This window comes from Crocuta crocuta, unplaced genomic scaffold (genome assembly GCF_008692635.1).
Source record: "Crocuta crocuta isolate KB4526 unplaced genomic scaffold, BGI_CrCroc_1.0 scaffold348, whole genome shotgun sequence".
Taxonomy (NCBI): Eukaryota; Metazoa; Chordata; class Mammalia; order Carnivora; family Hyaenidae; genus Crocuta; species Crocuta crocuta.
Window position 1 is genome coordinate 1043401 of NW_027529573.1, and position 25033 is coordinate 1068433.

A 25033-nucleotide genomic window follows, 5' to 3' on the forward strand; every position below is an offset into this window, starting at 1 on the left:
AACCCACGAACTGCGAGATCATGACCTAAGCAAAAGTCGGACGCTTAACAGACTAAGCCACCCAGGCGCCCCACATTTGTGTGAAGGTTTTTATGTGGACATACATTTTCATTTCTCTTGGGTATATTCCTGCAAATGGAATTGCTGGTACATATTGTGGTAACTCTATGTTTGATTGTTGAGGAACTGCTAGATTGTCTTCCAAAGAGGCTGCATCTTTTTACATTTCCACCAGTGGAGGATGAAGGTTGTGATTTCTCTGCACATATCCTTATCAACATTTATTATCAGCTGATTTAAACAAATTGTGATAAAGGATACATAACATTTTTAAGTGTATTCACAATGTTAGTCAACAATTGCCACTTTTTCCAGAACTTTTCCATCATTCCAAACAGAAACTTTATACCCATTAATTCCCCAATCTCCACTTCTCCCAGCCTCTTGGGTAACCTCTATTCTACTTTCTGTTTATAAGTTTGCCTATTCTAGGTACTTCATGTGGCATCATACAATATTTGTTTCTTTGTGTCTGGCCAATTTTACTTACCATAACGTATTTAAAATTTATACATTCCATTATGTGGATATATCACACTTTATTTATCCATTCATTTATTAATCTGCTTTCTGGCTATTGTGATAATGCTGCTATGAACATTGGTGTACAAGTATATGAGTCCCTGCTTTCAATTCTTTTGGGTATATATATATATATAGGAGTGAAATATATATATATTTCCTATATATATATATAGGAGTGAAAGTGCTGAATCATATGATAATTCTATGTTTTACTTTTTTTTATTTTTTATTTTTTTAATGTTTTATTTATTTCTAGGAGAGATAGAGACAATGTGAGCAGGGGAGGGTCAGAGAGAGAGGGAGTCACAGACTGAAACAGGCTCCAGGCTCTGAGCTGGCAGTCAGCACAGAGCCCGACGCGGGGCCGGAACCCACGAACCGCGAGATCATGACCTAAGCGAAAGTCAGACGCTTAACCGACTAAGCCACCCAGGCGCCCCAACATTAAATTTTTTTAAATAAAAAAAAGTCAGACACTTAACCAACTGAGCCATCCAGGAACCGTTTGTTTTTTATTATTGAGTTTTACGAGTTCTTTATGTATTTTGGATACTAGATGCTTATCAGATAGATATAGGATTTACAAATATTTTCTTGAATAGTGTTCTTTGGTGCACAAACGTTTTTAACTTTGATGAAGTCCAATTTATTTATTTTGTTGTTGTTGCCTGTGTTTTGGTGTCAAAAATTATTGCTGAATCCAATGTCATAAAGATTTTCTTTATATTTTCTTTTAAGAGGTTTATAGTTTTAGTTCTTTTCAGGTCTTCAAGTCATCTTGAGTTACTTTTTGTTATGCTATAAGGTAAAGGTCCACTTCATTTGCATGTGGATATTTCAGTTTTCCTAAATGCAGTTCATTTTGAAACGCCGCCCCCTCTTTCTGAGTTACTACTCTCAATTGAAGAGTAAAACCAATTCTATACTTCTTTATTTCCTCAGTCTTTTAAGGCTCATAGATGGAGGTGTCTCCCCTCCAACAGGAAATCTGGATGCCCCCTCCATGGAGGGGGTTGGTTGTGCTCTAGTTGAGCTTAAATAACCACACAAATAATTGCAGGCACCAGGCAATATATTCCTCTTGTGTCAAACGTCTGAAGGCAACTGTTATTAGCAGACCAGGGGAGGAAAAAGTGGAAGTAAGTTTGGTTTGGACGTGAGTAACTTTCCCCTCCAGTTTGGGAAAGTAAGAAGGAGACACTGGCCATGCAAAGTGTTCAGAACAGAGCCTGGCACTTAGGATGCGCAGAATAAATGGTAATTGAGTCGTGGGTGCTCTTAGTTTCGCCGTCTGTAATTAAGGTAATTGGCTAAGCTAATACATTCTCGTACCTTGGGTGACTCATTTCCCAGGCGCACCCGGAAACAGACGCCAAAGAAAGAAGTCTGGCGACTCGGCGCGCAGGCCAGGATTTAGCACTGCAGGTGACCCAGGAGCCAGGCTAAGGAGGCGGGCAACAGCTAGGGGGAGGAGCTTACATGTTTCCGCCCACAGCCCGTCTGTTCCCTACGAGCTCTATAGCTCGTAGCGTCACACGTGTGCGCCACGAGTGTGAAAAGGGGGCGTGACCGCCCGAGAAGGAGGAGACAAGATGGCGGCGTCCGTGGGGCAGCGGTGCTTGAGGTTGCTGCGCGGTGTCGTGCCTTGGCGGAGCAGGTATAGCTGCTTGGGGAGATTGCCTTAGGGCCAGAGGCAGCCTAGGCCGGACCGGAGTCGGGAGGGAAGAATCGTTTCCCTGTTACGGGCTCGACCTGAGGAGGGGTCGGGTGGGGACAGCGCTATTCACCTTCACGTAAAGCAGGTGGGTTTTCCGGCGTGTGGGAGGTCTGGGTTTAGTTAGGTATGGCCTAAGCGCTCTCGCTTTGCCCTTTCCAGCTAAGTGGAAGTGCAGAAGGGAGAAAAACAAAAACACCCCAAACAAAACAGATGATTGCCTGCCACTAGAGTCGAGGCTGGACTGGACGCTTCTTTCGGGATTTGTGTTCTTGGAAGGGCGACAAGATCTGGGAAGAGCTTTGGACTGGAAGTCGGGGGCTTTTACTTCGGATTCTTGGTCTTTGAAGCGGAGAGGTTGGATTCGGTAATCGCAAATAGTCTGTTAAGGAATTAGGGTTTTGGTTGCTCTGATGACTCCCAGCTATTAGGTTGTTAGAATTAGAAGAGACCAGAGAGGTCATCTAAATCCAGCTGTTTTTGGAATTGGCGAATTTGAGGCCTTGAGAGAGGGAGGGACTTGCACAGTTTTCCTAAGCCAGTAATAGCAGTCAGGACCCCGACCAGGCTACCTCTGTCTCTCACGCAAGGACCTTTCTCTTAGGCTGCCCACCATGAGGGCAATTTATTATTCACAAATAGCTGGGGAGCATTTGGACTCTCAGAAAATGGATTAAAATGTTGGTAGCTATGACTCAGAGTCGGCTGCTTGGTGTCGTTTCAAAGAGCGAGGGTTTGAGAGACGCATAGTGATTTTTGTTTTTCTGGCAGGGTTAATTTTGTCAACATTAACCAAAACTTGCTCTGTGACCAGAGGTGACCTATCGTTGTGATTTGGGAAAGTAAAAGGACACTGGATTTGGACTAAGAGTGAACAGAAACTGTGATTGGCCTTACCATGAAAGCTTTACTCTCCTGCCATTGACTATTTAAAAAATGGTGTAGTTTTCTCAGGAGGGGGCTCTGTAATGTGGAGTATCAGTTGGGATTTGGAATGGAGGGTCTCTTCTTTTGATATTAATATCAGATGTGCTATTTATGAGTCAGGCATGAATTCACCCAAACTGTGTCATAGGTTAGAAAGACTAAAAAATGACATTCCTAAAATATTTTTTTTGATGAATACGAACATGTACTTACTTGCTCACCATCATTAAAAAAAGGATCGGAGGCAGGGAGTCATACTTTAGTATCAATGTAGATAAATTAGATTGGATTTAGGTGAAGTGGTTGGAAAGGATGAGGATTTGGATACAATAAGAGCTCTTAATTTTCAAAGGTATTATATATTGTTGATAGAAAAAAACAACACAACATTTTCTTCGTAGGTTTTAAGTAAACATGTCTGTGAGACATACAGATGAAAACCTCATACTGCAGGGGAGTTTTTCATTTACTGGGTGATGTGTGGCAGGTGATAGAACAAAGAGAAAACAACATCTTGGATGATAATTAAGGGCCATGTTTCCCAAACTTGTTTCATAAAATAATAGGGTAGGTGTTTATTAGAAATTGAGATTCCCAGATATATCCCCACCCTGCTGCCAAATTCAGATTTACTAGGTGTAGTAGGTTGGGACTGCAAGTGTCTTAGATGACTCATAGGTTCAGGCAAGTATAGACTTAGTACCTAAGGAGCGGTTGCATGTGCAAGGCTTTCATTCAGAAATATTGACATTCCTACCACTGCAAACCACAGTGCTAGGGACCATGGGGGAAAGGAATTAAAAGATACAGCATTTGGAGTAGGCTTTTTGTTTAAAGAATTTTTCAGTTTAGTAGAAGAGAGAGAAAACACTCAACTAAACACTAATTAATACAAGATAGAATGTAGAATTAGGCCTTCAGGAGGTCTGCCAGTTCATATTTAGGAGAGCTTCATAGCTTGAGAAAGCAAGAGACATAGAAGGACTACAGTTAAAATGTCACCACCAGGGATGATGTTAAAATTATTTTTTAAGTTTACATGACTTTAATTCTATTTGTTAAATGTTTATTTTTTTATTTTTATGTTTTAAAAAAATTTGTTAATGTTTTATTTATTTCTGAGAGAGAGAGAGAGAGAAACAGCGTGAGCAGGGGAGGGTCAGCGAGAGGGAGACACAGGATCTGCAGCAGGCTCCTGGCTCTGAGCTCTCAGCACAGAGCCCGACACGGGGTTTGAACCCACGAACCGTGAGATCATGACCTGAGCTGAAGTCGGATGCTTAACTGACTGAGCCACCCAAGCGCCCCTATTTTTTTATTTTTGAGAGAGAAAGAGAGCACACGTGGGATGGGCACAGAGAGGGAGACAGAGGGTCCGAAGCAGGCTCTTCCAGAGCAGAGTCGATGTGGGGCTTGAACTGTGAGATCATGACCTGAGATGAAGTCAGACACTTAACTGACTGAGCCACTCAGGCACCCCAAAGGTATTTTTTAACCATGACAATTTGCACATAGACCAATCAACGTGGACACTGGTCATAGGCAATCTTTTTTTTTTTTTTTTTTTTAACTAATCCCTTGGCCCCACCTGCCTCCAACGTGGGGCTTGAATTCATGACCCCAAGACCAAGAGTTGCTTGCTCCACTGACTGAGCCAGCCAGGGGCCTCTGGTCATAGACAGTTGATATAGCCATCCCAGTGAGTGCCAGCTGAACATGAACTCTTTTACTTTAAAAAATAGTAATATGGTGGGGCGCCTGGGTGGCTTAGTCGGTTAAGCGTCCGACTTTCGCTTGGGTCATGATCTCGCAGTTCGTGGGTTCGGGCCCTGCGTCGGGCTCTGTGCTGACTGCCAGCTCAGAGCCTGGAGCCTGTTTCAGTCTGTGACTCCCTCTTTCTCTGACCCTCCCCTGCTCGCGCTGTCTCTCTCTCTCTCTCCTAGAAATAAAAATTAAAAAAAAAAAAAAATAGTAATATGGGTGTGCCTGAGTGTCTCAGTAGGTTAAGAGGCTGACTTTTGATTGGCTCAGGTAATGCATGATCTCTCGGTTTGTGAGGTTGTGCTCCCGCTGTTAGCGTGGATCCTGCTTGGGATTCTCTCTCTCCCTCTTTCTCAGCCCCTCCCCTCCTCATGCTTCAGCTCCTTCTGTCTCTCTCAAACATAAATAAACATTTAAAAAATAGTAATATGTAGCTCGGTGCTGGTTTTTCATGATTGTCTCATGTAGTCTCAATGGGATCCTGTTTTTACAGGTGGGGAAATTGAAGCTTAGAATTAATTGAGTTTTTCCTAAAGTCACATTGCTAATGAGTGGCACTAAGTCATGCATTCAGACTTGTGTGCTCACCCCTGGGCTTTACTCACCTGCTTGCAAGGTGCCCACTTGAGTCACCACCTAGAAGAGACAGCTGATTGAATTTATCCGTTCATTCTTCTGGGGTTTAATCTCACCATTGAGATTGGATTTCAGTGGGAAGGCAGGCAAAGTAAACAGGTGTTTTTGTGTGTGTGTGTGTACATATATATACACACACACAATCTGTTCGTTTCAGGTAGTGAGAAGTGCCATGAAAAAAATAAAGGAAGGTGAGGAACTTGAGAGGAGCAACTCTTGGGAACATGGTGGTCAGGAAAGACAAACAAAGAGGAGGAAACATTTCACAGAGAACTGAATGGTGAGGAAGTGAGCCACATAGAACGGTGTGCCCAGTAGAACAAACAGCAAATGCAAGGGCGTGGAAAGAGGCAAAAGTGTGGTGGGTACTAGGAGTGGCAGCAGGAATGAGTAAGGAGGAGACGGAAAGCAGTAGGATATCTGAGAATCCAGCAAGGACCAAGTACCTGGGGTCTGGTCTTATTTTCTGTTTTGAAAAGGTCACTCTGGCTGTTTTGAGGGCCAAGAGTGGAAAGTGGAGAACAGGCTTTCTCAGTCACCCCGTAAGAGAATCAGGTGTCTTGGGCTAGGGTTTGAGTAGTGGTGGCAATGAGAAATAGATAAAGATATATGTGTGTGTGTGTGTGTGTGTGTGTATAATTGTTTTACATTTGTTTTTTTAGTAATCTCTACACCCACCATGGGGCTCAAACTCATGACCCCGAGAACAAGTCACATGCTCTTCCAGCTGAGCCAGCCAGGTGCTCCTAGACAGATAAATATATTTTAAAGGTAGAGTCTTCCTGTCTTGCCAGTGGATTGAATATGAATAATGAGAGAGAAAAGACTTCTATACGAATGAGTCTCAGGGTTTTGACTTGTGTAGCTGTGTAAAGGGTGCCTTTTGGTAAAATGGTATATTATAGTAATGCTGCTATGGTAACAGGTAAACCCCAGCATCTCAGTGACTTAACACAGTGCAAGTTTATATCTTGGGGCACCTGCGTGGCTCAGTTGGTTAAACGTCTGACTCTTGACTTCAGCTCAGATCATGATCTCATGGTTTGTGAGTTTGAGCCCTACATGGGGCTCTGTGCTGAAGGCATGGAACCTGCTTGGGATTTTGTCTCCTTCTCTCTCTGCCCCTCCCCTGCTTGCTCTCTAGCTCTCTCTCTCAAAAGTAAATAAACATTTGAAAAAAAAAAATCTTAGAAAAGTTCTCATCACAAGAAAAAAAATTTTGTAACTCTATAGTGACAGATGTTAACCAGACTTAATGTGGTGATCTTTTCGCAGTGTATATACATATTGATTTATGTTGTATACCTGAAACTAACAATGTTACATGCCAGTTAAACCTCAGTAAAAAAAGAGAGAAAGGGATCAGTGTGGCAAATGCTTCTGTGAGAGGTCAAATAACAGCAGACCCAAGAAACATGCATTGGTATTGGCAACCTGGAAGTTGGTGACCTTGACAAGAGGTGACATGGTTGGAACAAAAACTTAGTTGAGCGGGATTAAGAGAAGGTTAGAGGTGAGGAAGTAGTGGCAGTGAACATAGCTTTTTTTTTTTTTTACTTTTAATTTTAATTCCTGTTAATATACAATGTTATATTAGTTTCTCATTTTTAGTGATTCAACACTAACATAAAACACATGGTGCTTATCACATGCCAAGTGCACTCTTAAAAATTTCTTTTAAATGTTTATTTTTTGAGAGAGAGACGGGGAGGGGGCAGAGAGAGAGAGAGGGAGAGAGAAAATCTCAAGCAGACTCTGCATTCTCAGTACAGAGCCTGACATAGAGCTCAGACCCACAAACTGTGAGATCATGACCTGAGCTGAAACCAAGAGTTGGAGGCTTAACTGACTACACCATCCAAGTGGCCCCCTCCCCGTTTTTCTTAAGTTTACTTCTTAATTTTTGAGAGAGAGTGTTGCAGGTGGGTGGGGGAGGAGCAAAGGGAGAGCAAGACAGAGGATCCCAAGGATCCCAAACAGAGGCTGTCCTAGAGAGCCTGACGTGCGGCTCGAACTCATAGACCTTGGGATCATGACTCGAGCCGAAATCAACCAACTGAGCCACCCAGCTACTTCATGACAAGTGCACTCCTTAATTCCCATCACCTGTTTAATCTATCCCTTACCTCCTTCTGGTAACTACCAGTTTGTTCTCTATACTTAAGAGTCTGTTTCTTAGTTTCTCTCTCTCTCTTTTTTGCCCTTTCCTCATTTGTTTTGTTTCTTAAATTCCACATATAAGTGAAGTCATTTGTTGTTTGTCTTTCTCTGACTTACTTCGCTTAGCATTATACTGTCTCGCTCCATCCATGCCATTGTAAATGGGAAGATTTCATTCCCTTTGATAGCCAAATAATATTCCATTATATATATATGCCATATCTTCTTTAACCATTCATCAGTCGATGGACATTTGGTCTGCTTCTGTATCTTGGCTATTGTAAATAATGCTACTATAAATATAGGGTGCATGTATCCCTTTGAATCAGTGTTTTTGTAAATTCTTTGGTTAAATACTCAGTAGTTTGATTACTGGATTTTTGAGGAACCTCCATACTGTTTTCCACAGTTGCTGTACCAGTTTGCATTCCCACTAGCAGTGCAAAACTGTTCCATTTGCTTCACAACCTTGCCAACACCTGTTGTTTCTTGTGTTTTTGATTTTAGCCATTCTGATAGATGTGAGGTGATATTACGTTGTAGTTTTGATTTGCATTCCCTTGATGATGAGTGATGATGAATGTCTTCTCATGTGACTGTTAGCCATCTGTATATCTTCTTTGGAGAAATGTCTGCTCATGTCCTCTCATTTTTTATTTGGTTTATTGGTTTTTTGGGTGTTGAGTTTTATGAGTTCTTTAATATATTTTGGATACTAACACTTCATTGGATATATCATCTCCCATTCTGTAGGTTGCCTTTTAGTTGTTTCCTTCGCTGTGCAGCTTTTTATTTTGATGTAGTCCCAATAGTTTTTGCTTTTGTTTTCCTTGCCTCAGGGGTCCTATCTAGAACAAAGTTGCTACAGCCAATATCAGAGAAGTTACTGCCTGTGTTCTTTTCTAGGATTTTTACAGTTGACAGTAAACAGTGAACATGGCTCTTTCTAAGAGCTTGTTTTGAAGGGAAGAAAAGTGAGGTAGAAACTAGAGAAGGGTCCATGGTGGACAGTATTTATCTAAGATTGGAGAACATATAGCATTTATCTGAGGATAGGAATGATCCAGTTATAAAAGACTATCTGGTGTAATGGGGCATTTGCCACACATTTTTTTTCCAGGAACTGGTGCTACAGCGGTGTATGAGAGAGCCGAGCTCTGTGTTCTTGGGCAGGGGTGCTGAGGGTGAAAGTCCACATGTAAGACAAACCACCTGAGTGCTGTGTGTCTGGTTACAGTGGATAGAGCATTATCTCCTGTTTGTACCTCCCCCAGCCAAAGGAAGAGAAGCCTTATTCAACAGTCTGCAAACATTCTTTTAGTTGGGGGAGTTCAGCATTCACTCTGGAACACAATAGAGCAGTGTACAGAATACAACAATGTACCTTTAGTCAGTTTTTACACTTCTTGTTCTAATTCTGTTTGGGAAGCAGGGCTTGAGGCTTTTAGCTTTTGTAGTGGGAGTTTCCAGTCTTAGAGATGAGCATTGTTCACTGCTGAAAGAACACTCATATACTGAAACATACCATTCTTTGTGCTAATAGCTATATATCTCTCTAGCCTTAGTGGTGATGATTATCATGGTTGCATACTTTTTCTCCACACAAACCTGACTTGCCTGTAAGAGAATCCGATCCATCACATTAGCCATATTAGCACCATGCTGTGATGGTGTTTTTAAGTTAATTTCAAGCAAAAAACAAAATTAAGGTACCTAAATCTGACTATGTTTGCAGGATATCTGTATACGACGTTAACTATTAAATATCCATGAAAGTGTACATTATTGTATGGAGGTCATAAACGTAGTTCTGTTTTCTATAAAAGTAGCAATGTAGACATTTGTTATAAATTATTGCATCTCTTTTAAGAGAGAGGCCCCGCAGAAAAAGAAGCGCTTACTGACAAGGACGTAATTTCTTTAGATTTCAGGTCAAAATTTGGGGAAACTGAAGTGCTATCTGAAATGAAAATGAGATGCGTGCTCTTTGATTAGGGGAGATCTAGTTGATAACTGAAGGTTCACAAATGCTTTCCTTGCTGGCAGTCATTTATTGCCACTGGGAATATGTCCAGTTTCCCTGGGTGAAGGTGAAACAGAAACAAACTGAATTCGAAATAATGTTTTCTTAGAGTGGAAAGCTATCCTTGCTAGTTTTTTTCTCAGGAGCCCTGAAACCTGTTTAATATGTCAATGTAGCTTGACAAAGTAGCAAAGTAGCCACAAAAGATAATCCAAAAATTCTAAATTAATTGGGCCTTCTATACTTGAAGTAGATTAGAATAGTTACACATGGTTTGTGTCATTTTTTCCAGGATAGATTTTTAAAATTTAAAATGTATTAGATTGTTTAATGAGGTAGGGGTTAGGTGATTACAGGGCTGTGTAGAATTCTTATTTTGTGGTACAGAAACTTACGGCTCTGTGTAAGAGTGCTGGCTTTACTGCCTATTATGATCTTCTACTTAATTAAGAAGATAACTTTATTGTGAAATAGTTTCCGAAGTTATAAAAATATAAATAGAATTCCCAAATACTCTTTACTTAGATTCCCCAAATGTCAACTGTATTTGCTTTACTAGTCTCCCTTCCTCTTCCTCCCCTCCTATCTTTATGTGTATGTGTGTGTGCATATATGTTTTTTCTTTCCTCCTGAAACACTTGAGAGAAAATTACAGATTTGATATCCCTTTGCTTTAACCATTTCAGCCTTTTTCCTACAAGGACATTTTTCTCACAATACCACAGTAGTGGTCAAAACCAGGAAATTAACGTTGATATACGACTGTTAGTGAATCTATAGATTGTATTCAAGTTTTGCCAGTTGATCCACTAATTTTTTTTAACATTTTAAGGTAAATGTTTAACAGTTCATTTTTGCTTGCTTATAGCCTCCTCCATCATGAGAACACTGCCCTGAGCCATTTCCTACAGTCCTTAAGGAAGCTGCCTGTCAGAACCTTTTACACAAGTAAGTAGCAATTAGAGGTAGTGCTGGCCTCTCTGTGCTTCAGTTGCTTATCAGTACCCAGGGATAAACAACTCCTATTTCATAGGAAAATAGTTAGAATTAACCTTATATCTGTGGAGTGTTTAGAATAGTTATTACTGAAGCACTAGTGATTATGACCTCATCCCTTTTACTGGCTGCATAGTATTCCACCGGATGACTGTACCATTTGGTGTTAGATATTTAAGTTGTTTCTAGGCTTTTCCTACTATATATTTCATCATTTTTTTTCTTAATGTTTATTTATTTTTAAGAGAGAGCATGAGCAGGGGAGGGGCAGAGGGTGGGAACAGAGGATCCGAAGTGGGCTTTGTGCTGACAGCAGTGAGCCTGATGCGTGGCTTGAACCCACAAACCTTGACATCATGACCTGAGCTGAAATCAGATGCTCAGCCAACTGAGCCATCCAAGGGCCCCTCTGCTATATATTTATATGGTAATATATCTTTGTGCAGCTTCAGGATAAATTTGTAGAGGTAGACTTGCTGGGTCAAAAGACTTATGTGTTTTACAAGTTGGTATTTAGGCCAAATTACTCTTCAAAGATGATTGTTCCACTTTATATGCATATGAGTAGGAAGTCCTCATGAGTGTGTCAGTTCTCCACACCCTCATCAAAAACTCTGAATTATGAACTTTTGAAATTTTATAAGCAGACATTTGAACCTGTACAAAAAAAATGTGTCTTGTCTTTATTATTTAGATACCCTTTTTTTGGAGGCATCTGGGTGGCTCAGTCAGTTAAGCGTCCAACTTCAGCTCAGGTCATGATCTCACGGTTCATGGGTTTGAGCCCCGTGTTGGGCTCTGTGCTGACAGCTCAGAGCCTGGAGCCTGTTTCAGATTCTGTGTCTCCCTCTCTCTCTGACCCTCCCCTGCTCATGCTGTCTCTATCTCTCTCTCAAAAATAAATAACACATTAAAAAAAATAGATATCCTTTTTTAAAGTTTATTTATTTATATTGAGAGAGAATGTGTGATCAGGAGAGGAGCAGAGAGAGAGAGAAACCGAAATCTAAGCAGGCTCTGTGCTATCAGTGCAGAGCCTGATGCGGGACTCCATCTCAGAAACTGTGAAATTCTGAGCTGAGCCCAAACTGAGACACAGAATCTGAAGCTGGTTCTAGGCTCTGAGCCGTCAGCACAGAGCCTGATGTGGGGCTCAAACCTATGAACCGTGAGATCATGCATGACCTGAGCCAAAGTTGGATGCTTAACTGACTGAGCCACCCAGACACCTCTACTGAATGCTTCTAAGATGCATGACTTTTCCTGGGCCTCCTTTTGGTGCTATTTGCATGACTCATCTCTGTCCCTTCTCGCAGTCTCAAAATTTCCTCTCTTTTGTTAACAGATGCCAGAAGAGTCCACACTGCCCCTGCTCGAACCTTGTTCCTGCTGCGCCCCCTGCCCATTCTGTTGGTGACAGGCAGCGGGTATGCAGGTTACCGGCAGTATGAGAAGTATAGGGAGCGAGAGCTGGAGAAGCTGGGATTGGAGATTCCACCCAAACTTGCTGGTCCCTGGGAGGTAGGACTAAGGTGCAGTCACCTTGAATTCTCATTTAACACAACTGTCTGACACTTTTTAAATTGCCCCAAAGTTGAGATGTTTGAAAAAGTACAATGTGGTTATTTGGAGCTCATGTCTCCAGTGGGTTTTGGCCAGACACAGACATTATACCTTTGGCGTCATGTTGGGTTTCCCTTCTGTGTCCACATCTACTCCTAATCGCCCCAGTGGCTCTGAGTAGAAATTAATTACCTGCTGTTGAAATCCTTGGAGTTCTTGCCCTTCTCTGAGGATAAGCTGAAACCATTGAACTTTTGGGATGTGGATAAGTTCTCACCAGGAACCAGACTGAAATAATCAAAATTCCTTTAATGTTATTGCTCAAAATGCTTCCCCCACAATAGGACCTTTCAGTAGGGGCAGGCTTCGATGTTGTTGAACCATATGTGATGTACAATAGAACCGTTGTACTCACCTGTGCTCTGGTGGCCCAGAATGATACTTGACTCAGACAGTTGGTAAATTTGGAATTGAGTATTAAGGTATAAGCTTAAAAATGCTTTCTCAGCCAAAATTTAGTAAATAAAAAATCTGATACATTAGTAGAACCAGCGAGTAAAACGGTGTGAGAATAGATACATTATAGTATTTAGAATGATGCTCTTGGGAAACAATGTGAGAATAGATACATTATGGTATTTAGAATGATGCTCTTGGGGTTCCTCATGAGCCGCCCTATATCAGTAATCCAGCTCAGCTGAATCCAGTGACTAGGGCATGTCAGTCTTGAAGGTGAGTCTCAGCCATGTTCCTCAGTAGCTGTGTGAACTTCAACATATCACTTGCCTTTTGGTCCTCTGTGTGACTATGTTATAAACAACTGTAAAACAGCAGGTTGGATTGGAACCCAACTGATAATTTCTTCCAGCTCTAGCATAGTTTATCTAGAAATATTTGTTGGCATTGGCATTACATGCTACATTATAGGCTTCCTCCTAACAGCCTGTTTTGAATTTTGGTTTTGACCCTCTTCCTCCAGTAGAATCCAGTGTAAAGATTTCACCTGATTTCTAATAGTCCTATAAAACTGTGACTTAGTCAACTGGCCATACAGATCCAGATATGGCTGTTACCTGAAGAGACACCTGCTTCCCCATGTCTCTACCCTTTTTTTGGCCTATTCATATGCTTTGTGCTTCATAATAGCCTTTCTCAGACCTAGAAAAAAAAAAAGACTTTCTCTTTTCTGGTAGTATATGACAAAATCCTTTTGGCGAAGGGTAATTGTGTAGTATGTGAGTCACACTTTCAAAATCTGCTGTCTTCTATTTCCCATGACATTGGTGGTTTCCTCTGTAAACATAACTGGTCATTTAGGCTGGTACTTGTAAGACTGTGATCATATGACCCCATTCGAGATAGCTTCTCTCTTACCCCAAGCATTTGTCAGGCTGAGTCACCCTGCAATGACCTTGAATGCTTTCAGCAAATCCCACTCATTTCAAAGGTCTCCCTAGAGAATCTACATTTGGAAGAAATCTGTGACTTCTAAAAGCATAAAAGACCAATGTCAGTAGTATTTTTTAGCATTCACCATTTGTATAATTGGGATTACTGCTATTTGCGAGTCAGTGTCTAAAAGAGGACCATTTGTAAAGAGAAAAAGGTTGATTGGCTTATAAATTCCAGGGCCTGGACAGTGACAGAACACTAGATCAGAGTGGCTCAGTGCAGTGAAAGATCTGCACCCTTATTGGTTAAGAGCTGTGGTTAAGTTAGATACTGTTAGAGTCTTTTGGTTGAGTAACATGGCCACAGGACTGCTGGATTTACAGGCAGGGCTCCAGCATTTCACTTTATGAAAGGGAAATGGTCTGGACTCTGACCAGACGTTATAGGATTTCAAGAGAGGCAGTGAGAAGGGCGAGTGATGATTAGGAGTCACGGGCTGGATCCTAGTCCTACCCCTGCCCCACTTAATCCCTGTCATCTCATGAAAAATGAGAGTATTCCAGTCTGTCCAATCATCAGAATTGTTGGGGAGCTTTAAAACTATGGATTCTTTGTTCTCATCCCTGGAGATTTGCAAAGTTTGAGCAAGGTCTTTGTTTTTAAAAAGCCCCTTCGGGGGGCACCTGGGTGGCTCAGTCAGTTGAACATCTGACTTCAGCTCAGGTCATGATCTTACCACTCGTGGGTTCGAACCCCACATTGGGCTCTGTGCTGACAACTCAGAGCCTGGAGACTGCTTCGAATTCTGTGTCTTCCTCACTCTCTGCCCCTCCCCCACTCACACTCTAATTTTCTCAAAAAATGACATGGTTAAAAAAAAAAAAAAGCCCCTTTGGGATTCTGATGATAAGCCTAGGAACCATGGGCAGATGAGCCGTAAGGTTCCCTTCAGGGCTCCTTTTTTAAGTGGCAGATGAAAATTTCTGTGGGTGATTTTTCATGGAATATAATATCTTCATATCCATGGGTCAGGTCGGCCATCTCCAGAGTTTAAGAGAAGACAGGCTGGTAGTTAGACTGAGATGAGCCCCTGGGGTCAGTGGCACGGTTGAGGTGATTGGGTGATTTAGTTTTACTAGTAGCATTTTCTGGATTTCCAGGAGATAGACATGTGTCTAGGGTCATGCGTAGCCTTCCCCACACATGAAACATGCCTGCTAGCTCCTGTTGGTCAGTGTGCCAGCAGGAAGCTTTTGTTCCCCTTTCCCATCTTGTAAGTTTCTCTTGTGTTAAGAAATATTTGAGCATCCAAATATGAAAACTTTAAAATGTTTTTTAAAGGTTTGTTTATTTTTCTAAGAGAACAAGAAAGATCATGTGTGCATAAGCAGGGGAAGGGCAGAGAGGGAGAAATCCCAAGCAGGCCCCGCACTGACAGTGCAGAGCCCTGCGAGTGGCTTAAACTCATGAACATGTGAGATGACCTGAGCTGAGATCAAGAGTTGGACACACAACCTACTGAGCCATCCAGGTGGACCAAAACTTTTTTAATTTTGTAATATTTTTATTTTTCAAGTAAGCTATGTGCCCAACATGGGGCTTGAACTCACGACCCCAAGATCCAGAGTCACATGCTCCTATGGGCGCCTGGTGGCTCAGTCAGTTGAGCGTCTGACTTTGGCTCAGGTCATAATCTCACAGTTTGTGGGTTCAAACCCTCCATCGGGCTCGCTGCTCTCAGCCTGTCAGCTTGAAGCCCACTTTGGATCCTCTTTGTCTCCCCTCTCTGCCCCTTCCTTGCTTGTTTGTGCTCTCTCTCTCAAAAAAAAAAAAAAAAAAAAAAAAAAAACTCNAAGAATCACACACTCTACTGACTGAGCCAGCCAGGTACTCCCCTGTATCAAAACTCTTAAGAGCATGTTTGTAATGCCTTATATTGCATAGCACCTCACAGTTTATCATTCTTTTTCTTTTAAGTTTATTAATTTATTTTGAGAGAGAGTGTATGTGCACACATGCACGCGAGCAAGGGAGGGGAAGAGAGAGAAGGAGAGGAAATCTTAACAGGCTGTACAATCAGCATGGAGCCAATGTGGGGATCCCACGACCACGAAATCACGACCGGAGCCAATATCAAGAGTCAGACATTCAACTGACTGAGACTCTCAAGCGTCCCAGCACTTCACAGTTTTTCTGAACCCATTTATGTATAACAGCTCACTAGGGTGGCAATGATCAGTGTTAGAGGCATTTTACAAATAGAAAGACCAGTTGGTAGCAGAGTGGATTCCAGAACATAGATCTTTTGATGCCCAATCCCATACTCTTTAAACAAATACCATGTTGCTGATAAAAGGTGCTGTTAGTACAGAGTTTAGACAGTGATAGCAAGAGATGGAGGTGAGCTCTAACCTGCCCACTGTGTACTCGAGGTACCTCCATTCTATGAGGGCTCTTCCTGTCTAGAATATGAGATGAACTGACTTGAAAAGTTGTCTGTAGTTACATAGATGAGAATTCATATTATGCCACCCATCCCCTATCATAGTGCTCTTGAAGCATTTATACCCATATCTTTCCTTTATTTTAGTTCTTCCTGTCCACTTCCCTACCCTTTCTCCTCCCTCTCCTCTAGTATGGAAGAAACCATTACTCCAAAATCTGGGCCACCTCACTGACTATAAGCTCTACTCTGGGGTGCAGGGACAGGGCATGGCTTTCGCAGAGGGGCAATGGGGAGGTGGGTCTTGGATGTGGTTTAAGAAGACTTGAACTCAGCTGTGGGTCTTGGGTGAGTTATTTCATCTTTGGGTGTTCTGTTTTTACACATTTAAGAAAATGTTTCTAATCTCTTTGCCTGCTCTGAGAGTCCTGTTCTTTACATGGTAGGAAAGAAAAGCACATGCAGTTGGCTAAGTAGAAATGAAATTTTTGTTTTATGGGTTTAAGGGAATTCTGCAACTAGCAGCAAAGTAAGTAAGTAGTCTGTTGAGAGTGTTCAGAAGCTTCCAGGTTCCAGCAGTTCCAGTCTCTCTCTTTCTCTCTCTCTCTCTATATATATATGGCATCACTTTCCCTAAGGTGGAAATAATTCAGTCATTTACCTGCTTATAAAGGTAAATTTTTTTTTTTTATAAATCAGAAAGCATTACAAAATACAAAGATGAAAACAGTGATGACCCACGATCCCACAATGCTAGGAAACCACAGTTCACATTTTGGGGAACTTAGCCCTTCCAGGCTTTTGGATGTTTAGGAATATGTATTGTTTTGTTAAGCTTTATTTTTTTTAATTAAAAAAAAAAAGTTTATTCTGGGGGTGGAGGCAGAGAGAGGGAGATAGAGAATCCCAAGCAGGCTCTACATCACCAGCACAGAGCCTGATGTGGAACTTGAATTCACTAACCAAGTTAGTTAGGTTATTCTCTCACTAACTGAGAGATCATGACCTGAGTTGAAATCAAGAGTTGGACGCTCAAGTGACTGAGCCACCCAAGCACCCCAGTTAATTTTTTATTTTTAATGAGATAGTTTAAAAATTGTTTTAGTGTTTGTTTATTTTGAGAGAGAGAGAGAGAGAGAGAGCACAAGCAGGGGAGGGGCAGAGAGAGAAAGAGAATGAATCCCAAGCAGGCTCCATACCATCAGTTCCAATGTCAGACATTTAACTGATTGAGCCACCCAGGTGCCCCAAAATAATTTTAAAAAATTTTAAATAAAACATGATCATGTAAAAATTCAGATACTACTGAAGGGTTTACATAAAAAAATATCTTCCATTTTCTGCCCCATCTACTAATTCCATCTCTACTCTCCAGAAGCATGCAAGCCTTTTTAAAATTTTTTTTTTTTTATTTCTGAGAGAGAGAGAGGGAGAGTGAGTGAGAGAGCAGCAGAGAGAAAAGGAGACACAGAATCTGAAGCAGGCTCCAGGCTCTGAGCTGTCAGCCCAGAGCCTGACATGGGGCTTGAACTCGCGAGCCGTGAGATCATGACCTGAGCCAAAGTCGGAGTCTTAATCTAGTGAGTCACCCAAGTACCCCTAAGCATGCAAGCATTTTTAACGTTACTGTATCTTTCCAGAATGTCTCTCCCTAGATACATATTTTTTGGCTATTCAGAGGTGATTTAATTTTTTTCCATTTAATTGAGAAATAATTGACATACATCACTATGTAAATTTAAGGTATATAGCATGACGGCGGGGCGCCTGGGTGGCTCAGTCAGTTAAGCGTCCGACTTTGACTCAGGTCATAATCTCATGGTTCGTGGGTTCGAGCCCCATGTTGGGCTCTGCTGACAGCTAGCCCAGAGCCTGGACCCTGCTTCAGATTCTGTGTCTCCCTCTCTCTCTCTGACCCTTCCCTGCTCATGTGCTCGCTCTCTCAGAAATAAAAAACATTTAAAAAATGTTTTTTTAAAAAACATGATGGTTTGATATATGTATACTGTGAAATGATTGCCAGAATGGGTTCAGCTAACATCTATCATCTCTACTGATAACATTTTTAAAAAAGAAAAAAGGAAAATAAAAGTTTTGTCTTGTGATGAGAACTCTTAGGATTAACTGTCTTTACTTTCCTATGTGATGTACAGCAGTGTTAGCTATAGGCATCATGTTGTCATTGTATCCCTAGTCCTTATCTCTTAAAATTGGAAGTTTATACCTGTTGACTGTCTTCCAATTCCCTGTCTTTTCCTGCCTGGTCTCCTATAGTCTAATCCCTTTTCCTCTGAGTTTGGTTTTTCATTCTTTTTTTTTTTTTTTTTTTAACCTTTTTATTTATTTTTTTAGATTCCACATATAAGTGAGATCATGCAGTTATTTGTCTTTCTTTGGCTCACTTAATTCACTTAGCATAATGCCTTCAGGGTTCATCCATGTTGTTGCAGGTGGTAGGATTTCCTCATTTATTTTTTTTTTCTGGATGAAAAAAATTCCAATGTATGTATGTATGTATGATGTATACACACACACATATACACCATAACTTGTTTATCCATTGGACACTTAGATTGTTTCCATGTCTTGGCCATTGTGAATAATCCTGCTGTGATGATTTAATTTTTTAAGTCACTTTTACTCTGGTATTTACATGCAATAAAACGTACTCTTTAAGTATATAGTTATTTGTTGTTTTTTTAATTTTTTATTAAAAAATTTTTTTAATGTTTCTATTTTGTTTTATTGAGAGAGAGGCAGAGCATGAATGGAAGAGGGGCAGAGAGTGAGGGAGACAGAATCTGAAGCAGGCTCCAGGCTTTGAGCTGTCAGCACAGAGCCCGATGTGGGGCTTGAATTCCCAGACCCGCGAGATCATGTCCTGAGCTGAGGTCAGATGATTAACTAACTGAGCCACCCAGGTGCCCCTGTATATCTTCTTTGAAGAAATGTCTATTCAGGTCCTTTGCCCATTTTTACATTGGGTGGTTTGTTTTTTGTTGCTGAGTTGCAGGAGTTCTTTATATATTCTGGATACTAGACCCTTACCAGATATATGTATTTGCAGATATTTTCTTCTATTCTATGGATTATATTTTCACTCTCTTGATAATGTGTTTTGATACACAAAAGGTTTTAATTTTGATGAACTCTAGTTCATCTATTTTTACTTTTATTGCCTGTGTTTTTGGTGTTCTATTCAAGAAGTCATTTCTGAATCCAGTATTCTGAAGATTCTCTCCTGGTTTCTTCTAAGAATTATTAGGCCTTTTTCTCTCTTTTAAGAAAAAAATTATGTTTTATTTATTATTGAGGCAGAGAGAAACAGAGCATGAGCAGGGGAGAGTCAGAGAGGGAGACACAGAATCTGAAGCAGGCTCCAGGCTCTGCACTGTCAGCCTAGAGCCCAATGCGAGGCTTGAACTCAGAAACCACGAGATTGTGACTTGAGCTGAAGTAGGCTGCTTAACTGACTGAGTCACCCAGGCGACCCTCTCTTTTTTTTTTTTTTTTTCCTAAAGAAAAATTGTAGGTCTTCTGTTTAGGTTTTTGATACATTTTGAGTTAAGGATTTTTTAATGGTGTAAGGTAAGGGTCCAACTTCATTGTTTTGCATGTGGTGTTCAGTTTTCTCACTGCCATTTGTTGGAAAGACTGTCCTTTTCCATTGGATGGTCTTAGCACCCTTGTGGAAATCTATCTCCTTTTCTTTCTTTCTTCTTCTTCTTTTTTTTTTTAATGTTTGTTTATTTTCTGAGAGAGTGCATGTATAAGCTGGGGAGAGGCAGAGAGAGAGGGAGAGAGAATCCCGAGCAGGCTCCATGCTGTCAGGGCAGTGTCGATCCCAGGACCTGAGCTGAAATCAAGAGTCAGACACTTAACCAGCTAAGCCACTCAGGAGCTCCTCTCCTTTTCTTTTAAATGACAGAGATGATCTAACACTATGACAGAATGTTAGAAAACAGGGAGGACAGTCATGATCCCCTCTCCTTCCCACCAAATGAGTGTGATTACATAATCTTGGACTTTATTTTTCATACATTTACTTACTGTGTCACTGTTTGTAAGTGGATATACCTGTTTTGTGTCATGCATTTTTTTTTTTTTTTTACCTTAGATGCATTGCTATATGTGATGATTTTATAAGACTGCACAAAAGTACTTTAAGTGGCTCTGCCACCACAGTGGATCGTGGTGGACCAGTAGATTTTGCTGTTGTGAATAATGTTGTAGAGTACATCATTGGACATAGGCTTTTTCATCAGGGTGAATGTTTAAAGGGTGTAGAATTGCTCTTTGAAAGGATATGGACACCTACCACTGTGTATCCAAACTATTGTACCCATTTGTAGTTGGCATTGTTGAGTACATGAACCATACTGGCTATTAGCAAAACAAAAGTAGTCATAGATGAACATGATTCCCTTTGAATTCACTCATTCTCAACAGATGTTTGAGTTCTGTCTATACGCCAGGCCCTGTTGAGATACTGGAGATCCACTACTGAGTAGCACTAGAGTTTCTGTCCTCAGATCTTCCCTTATTAGTGGGTGAGACAGAGAAGAAACAAATGGACACATGAGCATGTCAAGTGGTTGAAATGCCATGGAGAGGACTTAAACAGGTGACAGACACAGATGTTCAGCCTGGGCTAGAGCTAGACTGGGACTGAAGCAGTTGGGGAAGGAAGGAAGGAAGGAAGGATGGTGTGTCACTCAGTGTCACCTGAATGGAAACTGTAGGAGCAGAGGAGTGAGCCGGGGAGTATCTGGGAGGAAGCAGTCCAGGCAGAGTCTTGAGATGGACAGAATGTGCTTGTTACTATTGAAGAAGAGCAAGAGCCCATGTGGCCGGAGGCGCAGAGGGCAGAGAGGTAGGAGCCCTGGAGGACACCATCACACCCGGCCTGTCCTCTGAGTGAGGGTTGAGTGATCTGTGTTCTGACCCAGTTATTCTGGCTGCTGAGGAGATAGATTGTAGGAGGACTAGGGTGGAGACAGTGGGGCTGGTGGAAGGCTCTGATGGTATCCCGGCAAGAGAAGGTGGTGGCTTCAGTCAGGATGAGGGAAGGGCTTGATTCTGGGTGTGTTTTGAGGGGAGAGTGAACAGGATGCACTGTGGGATTGGATGGGGGGAGATGGGAAAATGACTCAAGATTTCTGACTTGAACATACGGAGAGGTGGAGTGGCTCTTGACAGAGAGATGGGGAAGAAATAGGCAACAGCTAGACTCTGCTACCTTAAATCAGTTTGTAACTTGCTTTTCTTTAAATACAAGTCTACTTCAGCATTTTTCACATGTTTGTTCTGTTTATTTTGGCTCATGGTGTTTGTAAATTTAACATTTACACTGAATAGCATAGAACAAGGAATCCATGCTCCTCCAGAAACAGGGCTCCCAGCCTTGTCAAACCACGAGGAAGCCCTGCCCTTAGAGCAGGAGCTCAGAGTCGAGGAGCTGCTTTCAGGAGTTTCTTTTCAGGAACTCATGGTGTCCTGGAAAAGCTCTGAGTTTGTGGTCAAACTGCCTGTTCAGTTAGGCTGCCCAGGCCTGGTATTTGGCCTTAGGAAGGAGGGTGATTGACACCGACCTCTCTCTGCAGAGAGCTGGCTTTGCATGAACTGCACAGGGGAGAGAAGACAACCAGGTGTGCCTGCAGCTGTCACATGTTCTGGATTTGTGTGGCAGTTGTGATTCCAGATATGTTGTCCTTGTGTCCTCATTGTCCTTTTGTCCTCATTATCAAAAAGGGAACCCAAACCTTCATAGGCACTTGTTAACAAGAGGGGTCGAAATGTGTCGCATCTGTAAACCTAAAGTTTACAGTGCACACCTGTGCAGCGTGGTGACTCCAAGGCTTCCTTTGAACACCTAGGTTATTTGAGTTCCATGCAGGATGACATCTGGTGGCAGACTCCTTTTGGTCTCCAGCATTTCCAAGGTGTCCTTTCTTCCTTGACTGCTGGACCAGAGGTGCATGTGGTGGGAAAGCTGGCCTGCTGGAAATGGTGGGCCCTTTGGGGAGGAAGCAGTCCTCCTGTCCCTCTTCCTGCCAGCTTCCTGAGGTGACTCCACAGACAGAGGCAGGCCCATGGGTGTAGAGCAAGTGGGGATTGGCAGCTGGCCTTTCCTGTCAGGTGCAAAGGGCTCTCGCTTGAACACCGGCACCCACCTGGAGGCACCCAGCCTGGAGCCAGGCATTTCAGGGTGCTGAATATACCCGGCTGAGTGGACAGCAGATAAAAAGTTCAGCCCTGAGCCCTGAGTCCCTCCATGTGAAGCAGCTGCAGCGGGTGCTGAGAAGAGGCCTGGCTCTTCTGCCTCACCTAACAGCAGGAAATGCTCTGTGTGTGGAATGTGATCTTGGGTTTTTTCCCCCAGTAATAGAATTTAGGGAATTTTCTGTGGTTTAAAGCAAACTCTTCCAATTCTTACATTGTGAACAGAGTAGAAAAGTTGAGAGATTAGAGTTACACGTACACACACACATACACACGCACTTCTTGTTTGAACAGTTGTTAGTGTTTTATAATAGTTGCTTTGTCTTTGTGTGTATATATATAGATCTTTTATTTTTCTCCGAACCATTTGAAAGTACATTGCAGTCATTATGAAACTTCATCTCTAAATACTTTATTACACATCTGAGCATAACAAGTTGGTTTTGTTGTTCATTTTTGGCCTAGCCATGGGGGCCTGTGGCAAGGTTTCAGGTGTTCAGGGATCAGTGGCATAGACAGTAGGCCTCAGTCAAGAGCAGCTGGGCCCACCTCCATGCTCACTCCCTGCATTAGCAATGCTTTCTTATTTCCAGCCTCAGTTTAGAACTTTAAAAAATGTATGCTGAAGCATTCCAGTTCGTGAAAAGGAATGAGGGAGGACAGATCAGTCTGTGCCCACACATCACCCTGTGTCCTTTTTCCTGCCCACCCGCCTGGAGCCCCATTTGCCTACACTCAGCATACCCTGAGTATCACTCAGGGCCATGACCCTGGACAATATTGAACATATTCCGCAATTTTTACAACCTTCTATGATTACTATAGCTTTGTTCTTCTCATCTGTAAACAGGCTACTATTAACTCCCTCATAAAGTTGTTAAATGAGAATGATATATGTGTAAATACCTTGTTCTATGGTGGCAGGAAGTAGAAATTCAGTAAATACAGGCACACCTCATTTTATGGTGCTTTTGCTTTATTGTGCTTTGAAGGTAATTGCATCTTTTTGTTTTTTATTTATTTATTTTTCTTACAAATTGAAGGTTGGTGACAACCCTGCATCTAGTGAGTCTTTCAGCACCATTTTTCCAACAGTGTTTGCTCACTTTGTGTTTCTGTGTCATATTTTGGTAATTCTCGTAGTATTTCAACATGTTCATTATTTTGTTTGTTACAATGATCTGTGATTAGTGACTACAACTTGCTGAAAGCTCAGATGACAGTTACTATGTTTTAGCAATAAAGTATATTTAAATTATGTACATTGATTTTTTAAAAAAGGTTTTTAAAACATTTTTTTCTTAGTGTTTATTTTTGAGCCAGGGAAGGACAGAGCATGAGTGGAGGAGGGGCAGAGAGAAAGGGAGACACAGAATCCAAAGCACGCTCCAGGCTCTGAGCTGTCAGCACAGAGCCTGATGCGGGACTCCAAACTCATGAACCGCAAGATCATGACCTGAGCAAAGTTGGATGCTTAACCAACTGAGCCACCCAGGCACCCCTAAAAAGGTTTTTAAAAAATGTTTTATTTTGTGAGAGTATGAGTGGGGGAAGAGTCAGATGCTTAACTGACTGAACCACCCAGGCATACCTTATTTGACTGACTTTATTGCGATATTTGCGGAGATACCAGCAATATCTCCAAGGTATACCTCTATTGTTTTGCTTCCTTCCTAATAGGTATTAAGGAAATACGGATGTTAAAGTGAGCAGTCAAGTTGGCAGGGAAGTAGATCCTGCTCACCTGCTCAGGTGTGGTTAACTGACAGCCCAGCTCTGTCTTCAGAGAATCTTGGGCTCATTCAAGGTCAGGAGGGCATCTTAGGAGCTTCAGGGCCCCTACCTGGGAGGAACTGTGGCAGCCATACTCTCAGGTCGCTTAGGTTGTGCTTTGCCTCTTTCCCACCTGCCCCAGCCCAGGGCCAACTCTGAGTGATTTGTGGAAGAGGACTCTGCCTGTAGAAGATGAGGAACAAGATGAAGATGAGGTACATATAAAGCTGTTCCGGGTCTGGAAGGAGTCCAGGATGGCCAGCTCAGATACCTTTAGGGCCCTGTGTGGAGCTTTCTGCCAGGCTGTTCCACCACAAGGCACTTTGTTTCCTTTATTGTGCTGCAGACCACCCTTGCTCTGTGCCCCCTCCTCCAGGAGCTCCTGGTGGACTGCTGAGAAGTACTGGCAAATGCAAGGGGGTAGGGCTGGGAGAAGCTTTCAGATGGAGAAATAGCCTGAGGGCACATTGTGAGTCTGCTAACTTGCCCGTGGCTTCTTGCACCAGCCACCAGCCCTGATTAGGAGGCTTCTGCCAGCCCCCAGGGAATGAGAATTAGCAGAGAGCACCTGCCACCCATGCCCTACTGCTCCCTTCATCCCCTGGTACAGTAGTACATGAAATTCACTAGGCAGGAGCTACAGTGGCATCAGTGATGTGGGATGCCTGTCCACAGGTGCTGGTGGCCAAGCGGCCTGGGGCCTGCAGAACCTTGCAGTGGCGCTAGGTGGCACTCCCACCTAGGGGAGTACCAGTAAGGTGGGAGGACCCATTGTGGCTGGAAGAGACCTCATTCAGGGTAAGAACGTAAACTTTTGTTTTTCCCAGAAATCGTTTGT

The 25033-nt window shown here is 42.2% G+C and overlaps 1 protein-coding gene across 2 annotated transcripts in view; it reads left to right on the top strand.

Moving 5' to 3' along the window:
- Positions 1–2163: 2163 nt before the first annotated feature.
- Positions 2164–25033, top strand: part of PISD (phosphatidylserine decarboxylase) — a 35878-nt gene continuing 13008 nt past the window's right edge. The window contains exons 1-3 of one of the 2 annotated variants that reach the window (XM_077761557.1): positions 2164–2242; positions 10675–10754; positions 12148–12323. In XM_077761557.1, the coding sequence (XP_077617683.1) occupies positions 2178–2242; positions 10675–10754; positions 12148–12323 (321 nt within the window). In that variant the 5' untranslated portion in view covers positions 2164–2177. Of the gene's footprint in view, positions 2243–10674; positions 10755–12147; positions 12324–25033 lie in introns of those variants that run through there. The other variant, XM_077761558.1, reaches the window with a different exon arrangement.